Source organism: Lathamus discolor, chromosome 11 (genome assembly GCF_037157495.1).
Source record: "Lathamus discolor isolate bLatDis1 chromosome 11, bLatDis1.hap1, whole genome shotgun sequence".
NCBI classification, from domain to species: Eukaryota; Metazoa; Chordata; class Aves; order Psittaciformes; family Psittacidae; genus Lathamus; species Lathamus discolor.
The window spans coordinates 5,150,208-5,171,764 of record NC_088894.1 but is presented as its reverse complement, the minus strand read 5'-3'; the positions used below and the strand labels follow the sequence as shown (position 1 = coordinate 5,171,764).

Here is a 21,557-nt window from a genome sequence, read left to right as displayed (position 1 = left end):
CGCAGCAGAGGAAGGGCTCTTTCCCCCTGCGATACCTTTGGCTGGGCATCGCCAGGGTGAAACCCCTCCTCCGTTTTCTGTAGCTGCCGCCCAGATGCGGCCGGCGGGGGGTGAGGAGGTGACAGAACTGTGAGCGTCCCAGAACAGGTTAAACTCCCACCCGGCAGCAAACGCCCTTCGCTGTCTGATGGACGGGTGGGCTGGGCTTTGCTCGCTCCCCCCTGCCAGCATCGTGCAGGGCTCAGTGTTGCTGCCAGCCCGCCCGTGTGCGGAGGCACCCGGCAGCCTATAAGTGCCGTAGCGCGGGGCTCCTTCCGAACTTCATGACCCTCTCCGGGGGCAGTCAGGATGCACCAGGCGCTGCAGCGGGCTGCCCGCCGGGGCTAAGCTAAACCCCTCCTGCAGCCGCCACCGCAGGTTGGTCGTGAAGGACAAATCCCACCGGCTGCCGGCGTCGGGCTCTGCTCAGTCCTCAAGGTACGTGTCTGCAGCACGACCTCCCAGCTGCTCCGAGGAAGGCTGGCAGGGATGCTGGGAAGTGCCAGGCAGGCGTCGGCTGACAGGGGAATGTTTCATTCATTCATTTCCCTTCATTTAGAACTCTTTTAGAAAGGCAGAAAATTCTGCTTTTGGCACTGATTTGTCTTCCCCTGAGGGAAGAAATAGTCAGAATTTGTTACTGGTGAAGAACTTCGCCGTGCATTTCTTTATCTATATGTGCCGGGGATTTATTCAACACACCAAACATGTGGGAAGTTACAGGGCAGGAGGCTGCAGCGAGTTTCTCAGCAGGATCCTATTTAACCGCTGCCTGACAGGTTTGTGCAATGGCTGAAAAGATGGGGGAGGCTTTGTAGTGATTTTATTCTTTAAAGGAAACAACAAGAAAATCAGTTCCTCAGACATCTCCCTGCCGGTGCTGGGGGATTTGCTGTGATGAGCGATGTTATTGAGGAGATTGGTTTTAAAAAGGAAAATGGGAAGCGGCGTTTGCAAACCTGAGCGGTGCCTGTGCTGTTTCCCCCCTAGACCCACGTGCTGGCCGCAGTGACCGCTGATCTGCCTTTACTCTGTGCAGGAGCAGAAAGCCACCGGCCCATCCGGCCGGCCGGGCTAGCATGACTGTGCTCCCCTTGCCGCTGTTCCTCACTGCCGTGGGCTTCTGGATGCCGCAAGAGTGCAGCTCCCGGCTGCTGCCCAACGACACCGAGCCCCTGTCCCCTGCCGGGAGCAGAGCCGCGGGGCTGCTGTGGGGCGCGGGGGTCCCCCGGGACAGTCCAAAGCGATTCCTCTCCCGCCGCGACAGGAGCATGATTTTGGACTACCACAACCAAGTGCGGGCGCAGGTGTCCCCCCCCGCCGCCAACATGGAGTACATGGTGAGTCAGGCTCCAGTAGAGTACCTCCGGGTCCTTGGTGGGGTCAAGGGGCTCACCTGGGATGGGGCACCCACACATGGGGATGTCAAGGTTTGTGGCTATCATCTGTCCTGGGGGATGCTCCATGTCCCTGGTGCAGGGCAGGCACATGCAGTCTCTGCGCAGAAGGGATGGAGTCCTAATCGGGTGATGCGTCCACCCAGGGGTAGACTTAGGACCCCTGGTCCCATGGCTGAGACATCTGGGAGCTTCCCAGCTGTGGGATGGCTGCCCCTGGGCTTTTCCCAGCCTGATGTGGCTTTTGGACACTGGTGGGTGCTCCCTGAGCACAGGAGAGTGGGTGGGTTTCTCCTCTTCCCTCCTGTGGGCAGCCAACATCGCTGCCTGCCCTTTTCCTTTCCTCCTGGCCAGGTCTGGGATGAGCGGCTGGCCAGGGCAGCTGAGGCGTGGGCTGCGCGCTGCCTGTGGGACCACGGGCCCCCCGAGCTGATGAAATACGTGGGGCAGAACCTCTTCATCCACTCGGGCAGGTGAGTGCCCCGCGGGCAGAGCCGGCTCCTGGGAGCCCTCTGCACCCTGCGGTGCTGGAGGAGGAGGAGCAGCCGCCCCTCGGTCAAGGAGCGGGGAAGCTCTGAGCTGGAGTTGCAAAGGACTGAGAAGCAACCAGGGGCACATAAAGGCCCCCGTGGTGGAGATAGGGGGGGTCCAGCTCTTGCAGAAGGGTAAATACAGGAAACCAGAGGTGCTCATCAATGGCATCAATCCTGTCTGTCTGCCGCATGGACCACGGGGATGCAGGTACTAGAGCTCCACCATGAAGCTGAGCACTCAGGGGCCTCAAGTGAGGGTTGTGTGTCCACCAGTTCCACAAGTGGACTTGGCACAAGGGTGTCATTGCCCCCTTCTCACTAGGAATACTAAAACCCTCTTCTCTCCCCATTCCTCAAAGCAGAGCCTTCCCCTTCCTCTCCGTTGCCCATTAGCTCTGAGGGGGAGGAGGTCCACCTTACCCGCAGCACCTTTTGCAGGTCCAGCTCTGTCATCAACATGGTGAAATCCTGGCACCAGGAGAAGCAGCACTACACCTTCCCGCACCCCCGCGAGTGCAACCCCCGCTGCCCCTCCAAATGCAGCGGCTCCGTCTGCAGCCACTACACACAGGTGAGCCCCGGCGCAGTGAGCAGAGCTGGGATCTGGGATGGAATCCTGGCAGCAGGGCTGGCAGCAGGCACTGTGCCTGCTGGAAGGGTGCAGGCATGAATCCTGTCTGTGATGGAGCGGCTTTACAGCACCCAGCTGTGTCAGCAACCTGGAATACAGCTCCTTCATCCCCTGGCACATCCACCAGCAGCCTGGCCAGCACAATGTGGAAAACCTCCCTCTGCTTCCCAGTGCCAGTCCCTAAATACCTCCTCTGCATGGCTCCAACCTTTACCTGAGCATCTGCATCCCGGTGCAGCTCATCCATGGGGATGCTCGGGGACACTCTGGGTTGCAAATGGGCAAGACACTTTTTTAAGGATGAAGTTCAGCCTGGAGAGGCTTTAGGAGGAGCTTCTGGCACTGTTTGCTCTCGGTGTGCGCAGGGTGAGCTGCTGGCTGTGACTCAGGGTGACGTTTGGGATCTAATTTGGGTAAATCAGAGAACCAACCCCGACTCTGCTGCTCATTGGAGTGAGCAGGGGGGTCAGAGGGGCTGCAGGCAGAAGACGAACAGCAAAAGATCCCCCTCTGGTGACAAAGCATTGCCTGTGATGGGCAAAGGATCCAACCCAAGCCAACCCAAGGAATTTGCTAGGCGAGATGCAATTCCCTGGTGGGACGCAGCCCTGCGCTGTGGTCCTGGGGTGATGGATGTGGGATGCTTGAGTGGATGGTCACTGATAGCTCCTGTTCTCTGTCCCGGTGCAGATGGTGTGGGCATCCTCCAGCCGCCTGGGCTGTGCCCTCAGCATGTGCACCAACGTACGTGTGTGGGGCAGCACGCTGCGGCACGCCGTCCTCCTCGTCTGCAACTACGCCTTCAAGTGAGTGCATGGAGGGAACCCCCTCAACACCCTCGCTCCGGTGTCAGCGGTGGTGCTCAGAGGTGGTGCTCTCCTCTCTTTTTAGGGGCAACTGGCAGGGAGAAGTGCCGTACAAGGTGGGGCAGCCGTGCTCTGCCTGCCCCCCAGCCTATGGCGGGGGCTGCTTCAACAACATGTGCTTCACGGGACTCAAATCCAACCATGTCAGTTGATTCTAGGGCTGCAGCCCCACGAGGAGCCTCCGGGAATGGGGATGGGGTGAACCGGAATTATTTATAACAATGACCCCCCCGGCAGCCCAGCTGTCCAACCTGCTTCATCCCTAGTGTAGGAAATTGCTTTTATAAGATAAGATCATAATTTTTAGCATATTATATATTATTGTACATTATATATTTATATATTATATAAAATATTACATATTTTAGCATTTATAATTATTAGCATATACATATGCTCCAGTAGCACTTGTGTTTTCTGGCTGCTTTTCACTTTGCAGGAAATAGGAATGGTTCAGGTCCCTGTTTCCTGAGATAGGGATGGTTTGGGGGTGTGCGGAGGGAGCGGGGCCGGCTGGTGTGGTCCCTGCTCTGCAGGCTCAGGGGGCTTTCCCCACTGCCCCCCACCTGTGCTAAGGCAGGGGCTGCTGTAGGTGAATACCAATATGCTCCCCTTGAGGTGAGCAGCTGGAGAAGTGGGGACCCCAAGTGTGTCCCCCCTCCATGGCACACATCCCCACACCATCTCACTGCCCTACCTCACCCCCAGCATCACTGAGCACCCCATTATCCACATCCTCTCCCTCACTAGGACCTCTCATCACTCAGCAAACCCAAGGGTCCCCAGATTCCCAGGCCTTGGCTGTGATTCCTGCGATGCAGCTCACTGTGTCCCAGCAGCCCTCTCCTCACTTGCTCTGCTCTGATGCACGCTCCTTCGGGATTCCCCGTATATTTGGTATCATCCCAGCAACACCTCTGGCACATGGCCCTGCTTGCCTCAGCATGGAGCCACTGGTGGCACAAGGAACATTCCGGACTGTGAGGCCCCCAGGGCTCCTCCTTGGTGCTGTGGTCCTGGAAGGAGCAGAGATGTCCATGAGGGGCTGTGGAACCCTACAGGTCCCCTCGGTTTGGGAAGCAGAGAAGGATGGGAAGGAGCTGTGACTGCCTTGTGCCCGGCGCTGTTCTCAGGGTACCACCCTGCATCCTACTGCAGCATCCCCACACTCCCCATCCGCAAGTGACCCCTCTGGTTCCGCACGGAGTGGACAAGTCCCGGCTCATGGCTGGGGCGTTTTGTTCCCTGTGCTTTGTCCAGGCTCTGCTCTGCCCGTGCCAGCCGCACAGCTCATCCCACAGCCCCTGGTCCCCCATACGCTGTTTGCCCCTTGCCCGTGGGCAGGCTCACCTGTGCTCTCCCCATCACGGGTGGCTATGGCACAAAACTGGCAGCGCCCACAGGGCTGCGGAATCGGATTCGGCTTCCCTGTCCCCCTGCAGCCAGGGGTGAATCCCAGCCCATCGGCTGCCCTGGCCTTGACACCGGGGGAAACGGGAGCCCCGAAAGAGTCCAGTAAAAGCCGTGTTTGAGTTTCTAGCTTGGCAGCAGTTACTATAGCTACAGCAACGGCACCTTGCAGATTGGTTTCCATAAGAGCTTGGTTACTATTTAACATCTCCACCCACATTAGCCCTGATTAAGCGAATCAATAAGATAACAGGAGAGGCAGGTTTTCTCGCCCTGCCTCTCCGCGCTCCCTCCTGCCTTCACCTCGCTCCTTAGTGAAAGACATTTCTATTTATCTATTTAGATTTCTTTTTATTCCTCTACCTCCTCGGGTTTTTCCGCCCCAAGTCCCCATAGCAGTAGCCGGCGAGACATGGTCAATGTAAGCACCCAGCTAAGCGCTAAGATGGAGGCTCCATATGGTGAGTACAGCGTTCCCATCGCCCGCGCTGCCGCCCCGGCGTCGCTCGCGGGAAGCGGGGCTGGGAATGGGCAGCAGCCCCCGGCCCCACATCCCGGCCCCACCGCGCTGCCCGGCCCCCACCGCCGCAGCTACCTGGAGATGGAGGCAGGAAAAGGGTCCCCAGTTGACCTTTCTGTCGTATGAATACATACCTATCTCTGTGCTTTCTCTCTTCCACTGTGCTTGGCTCGGAGAAGGAGGCACGTGCGCAAGGGAGCAGAGCTGGCGCAAGGGGCTGCTGCAGGGCTTGCTTGCAGCACAAGAGGAAGCAGTCTAGAGAGGAGGTGACGCTGCTTTAGGACACGCAGCCAGCCCCGGTGCAAAGGCTGTGGTGCCCGTGGCATGCCAGGGCTGAGCGAGCCAGTGCGGCTGCTCTCACCCAGGGCTGGGGCTGGGCAGGCTCCCAGCAGGGACTGTAGTGCCTGGGTGAACAGCAGCTCCAGTGTCTGTGGTACACAGCAGCAGGCAGGGAGCCTGGCTGAGGGAGATGCACACCAGACCTGTGCCCATGCTCTCTGCGCGGCACAGCAGGTACCAGCCTGGGACAGCCCTGTGCCACTGCTCTTGTTGGCTGTGCTAGATGCCCTCTGCCAACAAACACGGGCACCAGGGGACAGGTCCCCCTGCCCAGGCTGTCACCAGAGCACTGTTATCCTCAGGATGGGTTCAAATGTGCCCATGCTACAGCTTACCTGCTCAGCAAGGGGCTGGGGCTGGTTCCATGTGATCTGGGAACCCCAGTTCCCTGGGCATGGCCAGCATGTGGAGGAAGGCCTCAGTAAACAAGGTCTCAGAGTTGCGAGGTTCTCCGTCATCCTCATGGGTCTCCATCACTTCCTCGTGGCTCTCCATCACTTCCCGGTGGCCCTCCATCACTTCCCGGTGGCCCTCCATCACTTCCCCTGGCTCCCCATCACACTCCATGGCTCTCCATCCTCGTACCTTGCCTCTCCTCACTGTATTTTTCATGTCCTGCTCCCCTTCTTTACCACACCTCAGTCACGACCACACGCAGCCCCACCAGCCCACACTCAGCCAGGGCCCAGGAGGGTTTGTGGGACTCCCAGGCCACCCCCTCGCACTTTGCCCATGGCCCTGTTCTGGGTGGTGCCTTCTCTTGCTCCAGGCTGCAGCCTCCTGTGGGTGCCTCCTCCAGCCCCAGGGTGCAAACCCAGCCTCATTCCTGTAGTGAGCAACAGGCTTTGCCTGACAGACACAATGCAAGGAGCTGAACAAGCTCTTTAATCACTTGCGATTAAGTTATTCTGCCCACTTGTAGCTGGCTCCAATGGGGGCAGCCGCTTGCCCACCCTGGCACATCAGTGACCTCAAGCACAGGCAGGCACACATTGCCACTGTTTTGTCCTGAGTTTTTGGTTTAATCCTGATCTTCTCCTAATATTGCAGCCTGAGGGTCAGTGATGAGCCACTGGGCAGGAGCAGGCAGGGCCGGGAACCGCAGGGTGGCTGAAGAAGAGTCACTGCACATCCCACCATCTGCTCCCGTGGCCAAACAAAGCCACGGGGCCGCTGCCTGCGAGCCCATCGCGGGGCTGAGCCTGGGGCCTTGCAAGGGGAAAGAGAGAATAAGAATAGAAAAGCGAGAAGGGCCTCCCAGACCAAAGGGGGAGGAAGCTCAGTGTTGGCAGAAGGAGGGGAGTCCTCGTAAATAAAACGGGTGAAAAAGTTATCCAAATAGAGGCGAGGAAGGGCTGGGGACTGGGCAGTGCCTGGCGGTGCTGTGGGGCTGGGCTGTGGGGCAGGGTGGGCAGAGCAGCCGGATGCGCCATGGGGCTGATGGCAAAGTGGTGGCCAAGCCCTTTCCAGGGTCACTGCGGAGATTATTCTCTTGAAAAGCAACGGGATGCTCCAGGCAGTGGTGCTGCGCCGAGTCCCGCCAGTGCAGCCAGCCCCAGCCACCCCCAGGGGCTCAGCTGATGGTGCCCACCACATCCACCACATGAGCCTTCAGCCTTGGAGGGGTCATTTTCAGTTTCCTTTGACAGATAGAAAGGCTTCCTGATTTTTCTGTCTCCCCGTCTATGAGGGGCTTCAGCATTTCAGTATCCGTTTGAAGCCAGGGTTATATTAAGGGGGAAGCTGGGTGCTGGCGCTTGGCCTCAGGACAGCGAGCGGGTCTAGCCTGCTCTTTCCAGTAGCGGCATTGATAAGATCAGAGCGGGGCATCCACCCACTGCAGCTCCTTCAACCCTGCCCCAGACTGCCCGCAGCATTCCCCCTAAACCATACCTTGGAGGCACAGGTTTCTCTCCCATCAGACCTGTGCCTGGTGTAAAGGATTTGGAGGATGCTCTGCTGGAAAGGGCTCCTGCAGGCGCACTGGTGCTAAATCCCCAGGGGAGGCTGCAAATGAGTGTGTGAGAGGGTAGGGCATGGAGAAGGTGTAAGGGGCAGCAAGTTGGTGATGAGACCCCAGCTCCACCTTAGTCCTCCCAATGAGACTTGGGCACAATCCTGGCAATTTCCTTCAATCCCAGCACGGGCAGCACCTCTCCTTTTTATATTGGAAGTGTGTCAGAGCCAGGGATCCCCGGGGCCGGTGGTTACAGCAGGGCCAGCTCAGTAAAGCAGCTTTGGAAATCAGCTGAAAAATGTGAGCTGCCAGAGCTGCTTGGGCAGTTGGTCAGGTGTGGGGAACAGCTTCAGCAGAAGAGCGCAAGAGCAGGCAGAAGTTCTGAGGATTTTTACTTGTCACTATGCAGCAGCTATTTCTCATTGACAAATTGATCTAATTATAGCTTTACACTAGCTACGACCCAAACTGGGCTTCCCCCGCCTTGGTTTCTTGTGTCAGCTGCTGTTTAATTCCTCTGTTTACTCCTTGTGCTCTGTGTCCATGGCACAGAGGCCATCAGGGACTCGTAAGTTTTGGGACACCCGCACAGGTCCTTCCTGTGCCCACTCCTACCATCCCCTGTGGCTGTTAGTAGTGTTTGTAACACTGGCAGGGTCAGCACTTACCTGGGCAAGAAACTGCTGAGCAGGGTCTTGCTGCACCCAGAAATGAGCCCTGGTATTCAGATGGGATGTAGAAGGAACAATCACTGCTTTAGCTGCCTTGGCTTGATCCTGAGGCTTAGGGAAGAGGGTTTCCTTGGGGAAGAGCAGGGGATGCTCCGCATCGCTGGGAGCTGCAGGGATGCTGCTCGGTGTCAAGACAGTGACTGCGGCTGCATGCAGGGCTGCAGCTTCCACCACACCGGGGCAGCCGTCTCAGCCCAGCACTTACCAGGCAGCAGCACGCCCCAGTATGCGGCTTCACTTGGAAACACGATGGCAATTTACAATGGGAGTGAGCACAGAGGGCTGGGGTGAGCTCCAGCTCTGGGAGGTGAGCAGCACGAGGCCTGTGAAGGCTTGAGGAGTGGCTGGTGTAGGTGTGTGGGTCAGACAGGCTCGGTTGGTCTTCTGCTGACGTTTCTCGAATGGCATTAAAATGACGTTTGTCTAAAGCGAGCACAAAGGGGTGGTGAGCGATGGTGGTCCCACAGGCAGCAAGGGCTGGGTGATCTTTGAAACACAGCAGTATTTGCAGTGGGATCGTGGCCAGCAGTGGGCGCAGGCAGAGCCAAGGGGTACCTGGAGCAGAGGGGTCACCTACAAGTGTCTCTGTGGTGGGCTTGGGTTTAGAGCAGGGCAAAGACTGCGAAAAAACATCCCTGACTGTGTGTGTTCAGGCTCCCCCTCTGTTTGCTTTCCTCAAATATTGGAGCAAACAACGTTCCTGGCAGAAGTGTTTGTGGAAAGAGCAAATGTTGCAGAATTTTCACGAAAGGCAAATTTCAAGGTAGTGGCTGTATCATGAACCCAGGGCTGATGGCTCTGCGCTGGGCAGAGCCACCACATTCCCACTGGGGCCTCTGAGCAAAGCCAGGTCCCAGAAGCAATTACCTTCAAGGAACGAGCCCCGTCCAAGCTTCAGCCTGAGCATCAGCCGAAATTATCCAGCAAACCCTTTCAGGAAAGACTAACGGTGTCAGTCAAAACCCAACAGTGGGCTCTGGATGATGCACTGAAGCAGCTCCATACAGAGCAAGTGGCTGTGGAAAGACACCAGTAGCTCAGGAGCAGCTGGATCCTGGCTCCAAAAAGCTGAAGTACCCACAGGGCAGGACTGGACTTTCTATCCCAAAATGCTGCAGCCGCTGGAGGGACTCTGGCTGCATCCCCGTGGCACCAGGAGCCCCAGTGCTGAGGGGTGGATGCGGACCTGGGAACCATCACCGTGGGCTCAAGCCCTCTGAGCCCCCAGCACTAAGTGTCCCTGCAGGCTCAGCCAGTGCTGGCATCTTCTGGTGAGAAGAGGACTGGAGGTGGTGAATGGGTGATACTGTGTGCCTCCTGCTGTGGGTCACCACGCATGGACCATCTCCTCTGCGATGGGAGCCCTGACACGTTCTCCTTCCCTGCACAACCAAGCTGGTTTGATGCCCTGATTTTCATCACAGCTCTACAGACCTCTGACCGTGCTCATCCCACCGCAGGCTGCCTTTGCTGTGGATGTGCCCATCCACCCAAAACCCCTCTGGCAGGGAAGGTGGCTCAGCTCCTGCCACCAAGCATGGGGCACCCAAACTCACCACCGTGGGACCAGTGGGCACCTTTCACCTGCCTCTGCATCAGAAACCTTTTCTGGCCATGGGTGTGTGTGAGATTTCATAGGCGATAACCCCTGGGGATGTGGGAAACGCAAGGAGAGTCGTACACTCAGCTTCCTGGCGTGGCCCAACGCTCTGCTCAGGAGAGCCAATGTCAACAGATAGACCTGAAGGAAGGAGCAAAACCAAATACATGAGCACTTCACCGAACAAGAGCTGTAAAACCTGCACAGACCTGAACAAGTGCCACAACACTCTTTTATACAGTCAGAATCAATAGTCAAGCCCACTCAAGGTGTTTGCTGACACATAAACGACAGCCACCATGCTGCATTTATGGCCCAGTGCCGCTCCTCCTGCCCCATTCAGCCACTTCTCTCCCCACCTCTGCTCAAACGGGAAGCTCAGCATTTTGCTGCGTGGTCCCCAAAGCCTTGATACCCCATGATAAGAAGCTGCTGCTCAGCTCCCGTTTGCCAGCCTGCCCTGGTTTCCAACCAGCTAGGCAGGACCTGCATCCCACCCCATCATCTGGATGGCATGGTCCATCCCACTAAAAGCTCAGCCTGGGAAGAGGATGCACTGATATGAACATCACCCAAGGAAATTTGGCCATGGGCTGTGAGGCTGGGCAGGATGTCAGGTTAATGGATAGGGCAACACTGGGGCTCAGCAGGAGGCATAAAATAACAACTGCCCCATGGAAAAATGCCCTGCCTGTGCTGCAGGCCCCCATCCGGCAAGCTGCGTGGCCTCTCGCTTGCAGCCACCATGGCACATGAGCAGGTCCTGCCCTAAGGATGAGCAGACTCAGCCAGATTGAGGTGCCCCAGCAGGAAGGAGCAGAGAGGGCACTGCTGGGTGCTCGAGGGAACCAGCCATCGGCAGGGTAAAGATAGCACTGGGAAATGAAGGGTGGAATAAGGAACAGGAGGGACAAGGGGACAAAGAGCCAGGCTTCAGATCCACACAGCCTGGCTGCTTCCCTCCCTAGAGTCTGCTGACATCAGGGACCAAATAGTGGTGGAATGGAGGTGGTAGCTTTGCCACCCCATGGATACCCTGGTGGAAGCAGAGGCGGGCGCTGCCCGCAGCTCATCCATGAGTGTGCTCAGGGACTGCCGCTGTCTGAGAGAAATCTCTGTTGACCCGGGTGTGTTTCTGTGCTACAGGCATTGAAACCTGTGTGGAAATGGAGGGGTGAAGGGAGGCGTCATGGGGTTACGCACAGTTCAGCCCCAGCCCTGCCGTCGATGCTGCTCTCGGCTCCGTGCGGGCAAGCTGGGCATCAGCACACCCCTTCCCTGGGCATGGAGCCAATGTACGGACTTGTGGTCATTTCCCATCCCTGACTCATCAGGAGTCTTCTGGCAGCTGCCAGCCACATGCATTCCAAATCAATGTGAATGCATCACAGGCAGCCTTGGGCGGGAGCTGCAGAGATGGGACAGGAATGGTTTAGGAATGCTTTCGCTCCATTAGACTTACGCCTTTGAGATGGTGCTCGGGATCCAGTCCAACGTCTCTGGATGGCAGGAACGAGCTCTCTCCTCCTTAGCACAGTGAAAACAGGGGTAGGCTTGGTGGGACGAAAGCCATTCAAGGAGGAAGGAAAGCGCAGGAAAATGGGTGTTTCAGATGGGCTTGGCCAAGATGGTTCTTCTGGGTGTGGAGGCCATGCTCGCTCCTGGCCATGGCTGGGGCACAGGGTTGCATTGCCAAGGTGCCCAGTTCTCCCTTCCAGCATTCAATGTATTGCTCAGTGCCTATGAACACCCAGTGAAGTGCCACACTAATCCTACACCTAAGTTTCCTCCTCCGGGCCAAGCAGAGCCTCATGTGCTGGCACACACACTCCCTGCAGAGGAGAAACATCTGTGGAACAAAACTCAGTGCTGCCCAAAGACAGGGAGCACCAGGCACACAGCTCCCTCTGCCACCCCGCTTCATCCCCGCATCCCCATCCCTGAGTGTTATGATGGTGTCTGGGAGGGACGACAAAGGTCGTTTCTCAAGGATATGGTGCTCTGGGTATTTATACAGAAACATCTTAAAGTGAAAGCGGGCAGCCTCTCCCCAGAGAGGGAGTCAGACCCGCTCCTGCTTTTAAACACACCCAGGCATGCTTTCTGGAGCAGCCTCTGCAGCTGCCCTGCACAAACCCAGCAGCAGGCCTGAGGCCAGGGTGAGGGCACCTCAGAAAGGTGGCCCAGAAAGCAGCCTGTGGGCACCGGCAGCAGGGCACAGACCCAGAGCCACCTTATAATTCTCCGGGTAGTAGCCAGAAGCCTTTAAAATCTGCTGCTCTGCGGCACGAACTCCTGCTCCCCATCAAATCTCATTGTGACCAGCATTAAGGGATTAGCCGGTCCCTGCCGCCGCACCACAGCCAGCTCCGGGCATGGCTCATGCCCCGCTGCCCACGGGGGGCTCGCTGGCTGCACGGCCCCATCCCAGGGCGAGACTCCTCTAGCTCTGCCTGCAGAGAAGATGAATGGCAGCACATACAACCTGCTCCAGGAAACACCAGGTACCCACTACGCTCCCACTGGCACTCACAGCAGGTAGAGAAGTAGCTGCAGAGGCGATGTGAATGAAGGGCAATGACAACCCCCAGGGTCTCCAGTGGGGTTTCAGAGCAGCAAAATATGCTAATCCCCCACATACATATTGCTGGTCCCCATCAGAGGGGACCCCAATGTCCCTGGTTTCTGTTTTGGTTTGTGGGTGGTGATGGCTGTTGTCCCCAAGCTTGATTCTAGGGCTCTTGAGAGAGATACCCCAGCGTGGGAGCATGGTGGGGTGGGTGCTGTGACTCCTCGGGGAAGAGACGGTGGAGACAGACTGGTGTCCCACAGACACCCTGGCTGTGTCATTTGGGAGATGAATCGGTCGTCCTCAGTTCAGTTCCCAGTGCCTGTCATCACTGCCTTAGCAGGCCCAGGGATGCGACCTGCCAACCTCCAGCCCAGCTTCTGGTCCTGCCCTGTTTTACTGCCTTTACCCAGCCCTCATAAGGCTCAAAGCGTGAAAGCAACTAAAACAGTTTCAGCTCTGGCTGCAGAAAGCTCTTACAGGAAAGGTCGTTTTGGGTCCCACTCCAGCTCAAGTCCCCTACAAGCCAGTTCCCACAGGGACCACAGCGAGGAATCTGACTGGACTGGTGCTGCTGGGGCCTCTGCAGGCACTTGGACATGTTTAGTGCATCCCAAACCCAGGACTCTTCTGGAGCCCCATCCACAAAATACCCCAACAGCCCCACTCAACCCTGGGGCACAGCAAAATTCCTGGGGTTCCTCTTGTTTGAGCAATCCCCCCAAGCAGGGCTTGTGCTGACAATGGGGTTTGTGCCTCCTGGGGCAGCCTGCATCCCAAATCACCATCCCGTGGGACGAACTCTCCACAGCGGCAACCCACAGGGAGCCACGTGCTGGGAGCTGCTCCCAGCAAATACCTGTGCTCTTTATCAGTGGCGACTGATTTAGAAAAGTTCATGGTTGCCGTGTCCCATGATCGGTTTACTAAGAAATGGTTCATTTCCTCAAATGATGTAGTTTATGGTCATAATATATTTTAATTTCTTTATGATACAAGAGGCCAATGGCACTGGGCCTTCCAGGAAAGTCAAGGGATAAATAATAGTGTTATCCTGTCTTGGAGACATAGGTCAAATGCTCAGAGGCTAATTAGTCGTTAGCTATGTTATTTGTTAGCCGGGAGCCAGGCAGTTGGCACTGCAGTGTCGTGCCCATGCATGATCTTCTCCCGTCCCCACGCAACAAACCTTGCCTGTAGAAAGCTCCCCTGCTCCCATACCTTGCTTGCTGCTGTGTTTCTGTGCCAGTAGACAGGATGCTCTTGCACGGGAGGTGCTGTGGTGGCCACGGGCTGCAGGGGTGCGAAGCTGCTGTGGACATGAAGCTCCAGGGTGCTACTTTGCTCCCACTTACCCCTCTGGCACTTGGTGTGCTCTGGTGACTGAGGACACTGGGCACAGGTGCCTATTCAGGCACTCTGCACACTCCTGTGGAGAAAAAGCATTTAGCACTGACTTGTTTCCTTCTGACTCCAGAAACCAGAAGCTCTCCAATTTCAACTTACCATTGCTTGCTTTCTTACTTTTCCCCCATGCCCAGCCTACCTTCCCCCAGTTCAGACCTGACCAGTGCTCCCACCTCCAGCAACCTTACACCTTCCTCATGCTGCTTCCCACCCCTTTCCTGAGATGCTCCCCCGAAGTTCATCTTCCCACCCAAGAAGACTTTTCCATCAGGAAGATGCTTTTTGCCCTTGAGGAGCCCTTGATTTGCCCTCCTTCGGGGACACAGGTTCAGACTTGCCCCGCTGAACAATCCCTCCACACCCCCAGCACCTTTGGAATCCTTTGCCTTCATTTCTAACAAGGGCTGATCCCGAGAGCCCCAGCAGTGACTGGGGCTCAGACCCCATCTTGGCTCGCTGCAGCATCCACATTTGCAAACAAGAGAAAAGCAGCTTGAAAAAGAAAGGTAAAACTTGCTTCGTTGATTTTGGCTGGTCTCCACCCATTGCTTCACCAGCTGGAACGATTCAGGGCTGTTTCATGTATGTATAATGAATGTAGAAGTCAATGAAACCTAAATCCCTTGCAAGGGGGATGACAGGGGTGAAGGGAGAGGATCTCTAAACTGCCGAACTGGGTGCTCTGTAGGGCTCTTTTTCTCTGGGAAGTTATCAGATTACTTCAGTTACAAAGGCATTATATTAATCTGCTAAACAATTCCAGATGTGGGCTGCTGACATCCCTGGCACACCGAACATGTGCACTGGTGAGGTACGGAAAGCCATAGGTGCTTCTTGCTAGCAGCAAACCCTCTCCAGCGCTGCTGCTTCCCCGTGGCTTTTGCTCTGCCATTTAAACTGGGCTTAAATAGCTGGATTCAAGCCGAGCATCTGCCAGTGCAGTGAACCTGAAAGAGCACGTGGCAAAGTCAGAGCTTTCCCAGGTTTCTTCCCACATGAGCAAGAGGGGGTTTTGCTGAAAAGTGCTGGATTGTGGTTTAGATGGAGCACAGCGCTCGCTTTAGTGGTTTAGGTGAGGCAAGCGGGATCAGCACTTGGAGCTATAGCTCAGGATGAGTTTCAGCCTACAGGGTAATGCAAGGTGAATCAACAGTTTCTCTTCCTCACTTGGTCTGAGAACAATTCACACTTACTCTCCCAGCAAAGCAACGGTATTAGTAATTACCTCCTCAAATGCTCAGAGCCTTTGTTAGGCAGGATAATAAATCCCTTTCTGGTCCTGGGATGAAAGCAATGCACAGTGTTATCAATATATGCTGAAATGATCTGCCTGTTCTCATGTTTGCAGTTCTTTTCCTAATGCTTTTACATACCAGCTTTTCATTTTAGCTCCAATAACTGCCTCCAGCTCCAACATTCATCCCAGCTTTGGCTAAGATGCACACCTTGCTTTTGGGGGGAGTTCAAGCAACCTCCTTTGAAATATCTCTTTCCCCATGTCCAAAAACTGCTTTGATTCTCCATATGGTGATTTTATGTCCTGGGGACAGTTCTGGTTGGTTTGGCCACTTTCTGATATATTTGGCATTGGTGAGAAATACCTGAAGTTGTGGGGAAGCTGCCTCCATCACCCTGAGCAGTGCTGGGGAGCTCAGGGTACCACTGCATGTCACAAGCCCACCAGTGACAGCATGGCTGACGTCTGCTCAGGCATCGTCTGCCCTGGACATTGCCCCCAGCTCCAAGCAGCATCTGTGCCAATCACAGCACTAGGGAAAATGAATCACCAAGAGTGATCTGGTTCTGCACAGGAAGATGAAATACCTGTGTCTTCCGTCGGGGACCAGGTCTGGTGCATGGCTGTAGTCACATCCTGCCTCTCAGGGCTGGATCGTTTCGATCCATGTCCCTGGATGCAGGTGGTGGACCTTTCCGGTTCACTTCCACGAGGTGTTTTGCTGGGGCAGGGACATGTTCCGTGAGGCTGGCGAGGGGCAAACAGACCCTGAACAGCTTCTGCTGAATCATCAGTTTTACTGGAGACTTCTCGCTGCTGCTGGGGACGTTGTGGGGATGGACACAGGCACTGACCCAGTCTGTGTGTCCATCGTATAACTGCCCAGAGGCAAAGATCCTCTGCTTGAACTGGGGGCTGGTTTCAGCTGCACGGACCTGCAGCCACCCCAGACCTTGCCAAATTCCTTGGAGATGCTTTTAATGCACTGCCGACTTTGCTCTGGAATCATGGCATGGTAGAAGTTAGAAGGGTTTGACAGTGTGGCCTAAATATCCCTGTTTACAAAAAGTCTGACAAAACATGAGCCCTTGGCTTTATCTTTCCCATTTGGAAATAGCCACAGAGCAAATATACTTAAGGCATGAAGGGAGGGGGATTTACATTGACTTTAGGAAAAGCTGTTCTTTAAAAACAGGGAAAAAAAGCTCATCCTCGAGCTGCGTAGACTGGCTGTTAGATCCAAAAGTCCTGCGTGGAGGCTTAAAGCTTTCCTGCTAATCTATGGCAATGCTGTGTGAGCAAGTCATGCAGTAAACTGCTCTCTGTTAATTTTTTAATGTAGAATAAACAGGTCAAGAAATGATTAGCATGAGAGTAAGTTGAGCTTAATCAGGAGAAGCAAAAAAGATGAGAGGGAAGAGGCAAATTGGAGTTATCAGTTAACCATATGGAGTGGCTTTGCCTCTACCAGCTCATGTTCCCTCTCATTTTTCATCTCCTCTGAAGCCGCCTTTTCCCCCCTTCCCTAATTTAAATGACGAGCTAAAATTGCTGATATAAGCACAACAGAAGCTCTTGTTTCTCCTTCTTGTTTTCTATCTGCAATGGCTGCCCAAATGAATTGCAGGTGATAAGGTTCCTACCTGGTTTTTCCCGATGGTCCTTCCCATTCCGTGCGGAGAAAGGGACCTGCTGATGTTTAGGATGAAGCACACAGAATCCTCTTTATGCAAGTACGAGCACTCTGCTCCAGTGCAAAAGGAGTGATCCCAGCAGATCCGGGGGCTGAGCGGAGGCATCTGCGGGCAAGGGGAAGAGCAGCCCTGGGGACTGCTTGGAGTGGAGTTTGGTCAGTGGTCGGAGATCTATATTCTCAGATAGGCAGGACTTTGTCCACAAACTGGAATTTGAAATTTCAAAGGGGAAAAAAAAAAAAAAAGGCAGAAGGGACCTTTGCATGTGTGGAGACGACCGCACTGGTGACGCTGCCCTGGGACTCCCGGCCTTTGTCTTGCAACTGGGCTTTGTGCTTCCCAACCGCTCGCTTGGCAAAGTGGTGGTGGGATGAGCAGGGGCCTTAGCCTTGTTCAGGGCTGTCCTGCTCTGGAGAGGTTTCAGATCCAAGCCCATCTCTGCTTCGCTTGCATGCCAAGGAGAAGCCACTGCAGTCCCACAGTGGCCTTGGAGCTGTGAATGACGTGGGAGGAATCTGGAGTTAGGGCTGCAAGAGGCAGTGGTGGCATCACTCGTGTAAGGAGAGGTTGGTCCTGCTGGCTCTAGGCACTGGCATTTCTACCAGGGATTTCTTGAGAGTGCAGAGCTGTGAGAGGGAAAAGCAAAGCGCAGGAGGGCCCCAGGCTCCTCACTGCTGCCTGGTCACTGTCCATGCTCAGAAAGCTGCAGGTGACCCCAGCATGGGGGATCTCGTCAATGCTGGAGGGGAGGAATGGGCCAGCAGGACCTGCAGAAACATAACCCACACAGAGGCACTGAGGAGATGTGGCCAGGCTCCTCACAGGGTGCACGGTGAGAGGAGATCAATGGGCATAACAATGGGAGAGAGGTTCAGGCAGTGTCTAAGGAGAAACCTACTCACCATGAGGACAGCCAAGCATCAGCTGGCTAGAGAGGTTGTGTGGTCTCCATCCTTGGCCCTGCTTCCAGCAGGAGGTTGGAGTAGAGACCCTAAGGTCCCTTCCAACCTCAATGATCCTTCAATCATTCAACACCCTGTGCAAGAAGGGCAGAAGGAGCCCTGAGAAAGGAACTTGCCCACCCACTTAACATGAAGAGCTAGCAAGCATGGTAGCTCAAGACATCCTTACCATAAATGCTCTATTATATGCTCTATTCCTGACCCTCATTTACTGAGCAGCATAGATTTTATTTTCAGGGAACCCTTTTGCTTTGGATGAATTTGCCAGCCAGGGATATATAGATAAGGCAGAATTAGAGTCATGATGTGCCACTGTGGGAAAGGATTTACTGCTCAAAAGATAAAAATTAAATAGTCACTGGCACAGAGCATCCCCCAGAGCTGTCATGGTCTCCTTTGCAGTGATGTCCTGGCTAGGAAATAGCGGTGGAGGGCTCGGAAAATGGAAACAGGAGGAGAAGGGAGGGGACCTGAAGGCTGAATTTCCCCTGAGCACTTAGTCTGGGAACAGCCTTTGCCTACCAGTGGGGGTTTGCCAGCTGCGAGGTGTCTTTCTCTAGAATAAAAATGACAAAACATCTCCCATAGGACAGAAGTGTTTGAGTCCACCCCACAAACAGTCACTGACTTGAACATCTCCATCTAAAGCAGCCGCAGGGCAGCAGCATCCTGTTGGCTAGTACAAGCCATGACAACATTGGCAAGCTGTCCCAAACCCCACCATGCAGGGACATCAGGGGAGACAAGGACTCCCTAGGCAGAACATTGCCAGGGTGACCATGCTCAGGGAGCAGCCAATGTGTTTCCATCATGAGCCCATCTCCAGGGCAAAGGAATCACGCGGTGTCCTTGGCAGGTCCGAGACAAGGGATTTGGGAGGGGGCACTGGTGACCGATGGAGGACACCGGTGGTGAGAAAATGACAGTCAACACAACCCCGGTTGGGAAGCACCACGTCCCATTGACAGTCCTGGCCTTGTGAGCCATCTAATGCTCTCCAAACTTCCCCACTCCTTATCTGCCGCTCTCCTGCATACGCTGCCTCACCGGTTTCTATTCCTGGCCCTTTTAATCCTTCCTGCCCCAGGAGCAAACGGCCTTTGCAGCCTTCCTGGCTCAGCAGGCTATTCAAAAACCAGGTTTGTTTTGCTGAGCAGAGCAGAACGGGCCGTGCTTTTACGATATTTTACTAGACGCTATGGCAAATCCTGCACATATTTGAGGTAGTGTCTGTAGCATTTATCTAATCAAAGGGATCATCATGGCCCGGCCAGGATTGGGATGGAGGTCTCTGGGATGAGGTCATGGAGGGGGCTATGCTCTACCTTAGTATCCCCATCCCAGTGTGCTCATTGTAAAAACAATTTTTGGCTCAGGACTGCTCTGACCAAAGGGAAGAACCACCAGACGTGAGTGCCAAGAGCATTGGGAGCACAGACCGGATGGCTGCTTTTCCTGCAGCAAAGATCATTCATCACAGTCTCCCTGCAGCAAAAGATCATTTATCACAGTCCCTTGGGAGAAAGCTCTGTGCTCAGCTTCACACCTGCAGTTTTAGGGCAGAAATGCTGTTTGGAGCTGCTATATAGGTCATAGTTTCAGGGGGCAAGGGCTGCTTGAACACTATCTTGTGCTCCTAAAATGTGAACAGCAAATCCTCACTAGTGTCACTGCGCAAAGACACTTGCTGTTGTGGAGCTATAGACCTTGGTGTCACGTTGTGGCAGCGATGCCACAACATGACACAGCACAGCTCTGGGTGCCAACGGGGCTAGGGCTGCATTGGGGTGCTGGGAAGCACAAACACGAGCCAGTTGGAAGCCTAAATGAGCAGCCTATGGACTCAGTCACCTGGTTGCGAAATCACAGGGATGTTTTCAACGCAGAGCGAGCTGATACCAAACCATTAATTGCTGGTTCTCCTTGCAGCCAATGCCATCCAGCTATTGATTACATTCTCAGTCACTGATATTGTTATTACACTGAAATATCTCAGTCCTGTCTAAAGTGAAGGTGCAGGGGGAAGGAGAGCATCCAGGTTAAGCAAGGAGAGCACAGGCAGCTCTGCTGCTTGCTCTGGCCCCCTGCTCAGACCGAGCAGGGTCTGGGTGAAGCAGCAGAACCACCGATGGTGCTGGTGACAACTGCACCCACAGAAGGAAAAATCCCACTGCAGAGTGTAAAACACCTCATGAAGCCCAAGGCTGGGGGTTTGTGGCACAGGGTGGCTCTGGCAGTGGGACAGGAGCAGCCCCAGGGATAGCCCAGGGTTTCCATGCCGCCCCTCAGCTCCACTTGCTGTTTTCGCAGGGCTGCAGAGTAGGATCTATTTACAGGGCATCCAGCCCCTATAAAACTCTGTTTATAGGGAAGTTAAAGGAGTCATATGTCATTACTTTGCATAGCAACGTGTAAATTGCCAGGCAGGCACTGACCTTCTCTGACTGGGAGGGAGAGGAGAGAAGAAAGGGTGGGAAGGATGTTGGGAACAAGAGAAGGGGAAAACAGGGGTGAAGACAGCCAGCAGTGGAGAGGGGAAGGCAATGACAGAAGCATAGAGTACCCTTGTTCTCCTGTCAGGGGGTTTTCCAAGTTTTCTACCCCAAGTACTGTTAAGACCAACACCAGCAGCTCAGCATCAAGGTCAGTAGCCTGGGAAGGTGCTCACTCATCGGCAGAGCCTGCTCCCGTGTCCTGCCTGCGCATGGGAGCCGGGATCGGCAGAGTGCCTTGAGATGCAATAATAAACAGTCAACAAGAATCACTGCTGCTCCACCAAAAAAAAAGCAGCTTAGCAGCGTTCACAGTGAGTGAGATGATTAAAGATTAACCCCCTGCCTCCTGCCTCCACCCCTCTGGGGAGTATAGGCCTTGAGGCTCAGCAAATCCTTTCAGAGAAATACCTGAAATAAAAGACAACAGATAGGGACGCAGCGAAGGCAGAGGAAGGCAGAAGGGCCAATAGCCTCGGACAAGGGAATCGGTACAATCTGGCCCGTGTTTGCTGATGATAATGCGCCTTTCCAAAGCCCTAATAGACATGGAGATGGCAGATTATAGTGCGGCGCTAGACCCAGCGTATACCACCCTGGAGTTTGAGAACATGCAGGTGCTGGCTATGGGCAACGGTAAGTCCCCTCTGTCTTCTCCCCTCCGCTGTGGTGGGATGCGCCAGGGGATGCAGGAGGAGAATTCCTTGGGGTGGCTGCTGAAATGGTCCTGGGGAGGGCTCGGGCATGGCAGGGGCGTCAGCCAGCGGCTCCCAGCAGATCATGGGGGGTGCTCTGCTTCCCTGGGGAAAGCCAGAGGTGGTGGAACAATACTGTGCTCAGCACGGGCAGGATGGTGCCCTGCAGCCCGGGTGCACACCAGGAGCCGGGTGCAGTGAGAGGTTCCCACCAGACATTCAGTACAAGGGCTGGGGCTGAGCTAAGGGGAGGTCTCGCCTCCCCCAGACCACAACCAAGAGAAGAGACTAGCCGAAAGACTGAGTGAATGCTGCTGGTGGTTCATCAAACTACGCAGCCTGCGGCTCCAGAGCAGAGCCAGTCCCGGCCCATCGGCAGCTGAAGATGGGTTTTCCCAGAGCAGAAAGCCACTTAGCATCCGGCAAGGGTGGAAATCACTATGGAAAGTGATTCAGGTACTGCCCTGAGGCCACGGCC

At 55.1% G+C, this 21,557-nt stretch overlaps 2 protein-coding genes and 2 long non-coding RNA genes across 6 annotated transcripts in view; 2 read left to right on the top strand and 2 right to left on the bottom strand.

Moving 5' to 3' along the window:
* The first annotated feature begins 350 nt into the window (after positions 1 to 350).
* R3HDML (R3H domain containing like) lies at positions 351 to 3,715 on the top strand. Its single transcript, XM_065691566.1, has 6 exons — positions 351 to 477; positions 1,079 to 1,379; positions 1,791 to 1,909; positions 2,408 to 2,540; positions 3,291 to 3,406; positions 3,492 to 3,715. Exons 2-6 carry the CDS (start codon positions 1,119 to 1,121, stop codon positions 3,616 to 3,618), a joined length of 756 nt encoding a protein of 251 aa, XP_065547638.1. The 5' UTR covers positions 351 to 477; positions 1,079 to 1,118; the 3' UTR covers positions 3,619 to 3,715.
* A 124-nt stretch (positions 3,716 to 3,839) lies between these two features.
* Positions 3,840 to 7,766, bottom strand: LOC136020543 (uncharacterized). The gene is made up of 3 exons (XR_010615398.1): positions 6,071 to 7,766; positions 5,531 to 5,651; positions 3,840 to 4,482 (listed from the first exon to the last, which is right to left on the bottom strand). It is a non-coding gene; the product is annotated as an uncharacterized LOC136020543 (long non-coding RNA).
* HNF4A (hepatocyte nuclear factor 4 alpha) overlaps positions 5,140 to 21,557 on the top strand; it is a 34,194-nt gene continuing 17,776 nt past the window's right edge. Inside the window, exon 1 of one of the 2 annotated variants that reach the window (XM_065691695.1) lies at positions 5,140 to 5,337. In XM_065691695.1, the coding sequence (XP_065547767.1) occupies positions 5,289 to 5,337 (49 nt within the window). In that variant the 5' untranslated portion in view covers positions 5,140 to 5,288. Of the gene's footprint in view, positions 5,338 to 20,676; positions 21,021 to 21,557 lie in introns of those variants that run through there. The other variant, XM_065691694.1, reaches the window with a different exon arrangement.
* On the bottom strand, positions 13,565 to 18,016 carry LOC136020366 (uncharacterized). 2 transcript variants are annotated; one of them, XR_010615303.1, is made up of 3 exons: positions 17,833 to 18,016; positions 15,824 to 17,697; positions 13,565 to 14,021 (listed from the first exon to the last, which is right to left on the bottom strand). It is a non-coding gene; the product is annotated as an uncharacterized LOC136020366 (long non-coding RNA). The 2 variants fall into 2 exon arrangements; XR_010615304.1 differs by having other exon boundaries at positions 16,880 to 17,697.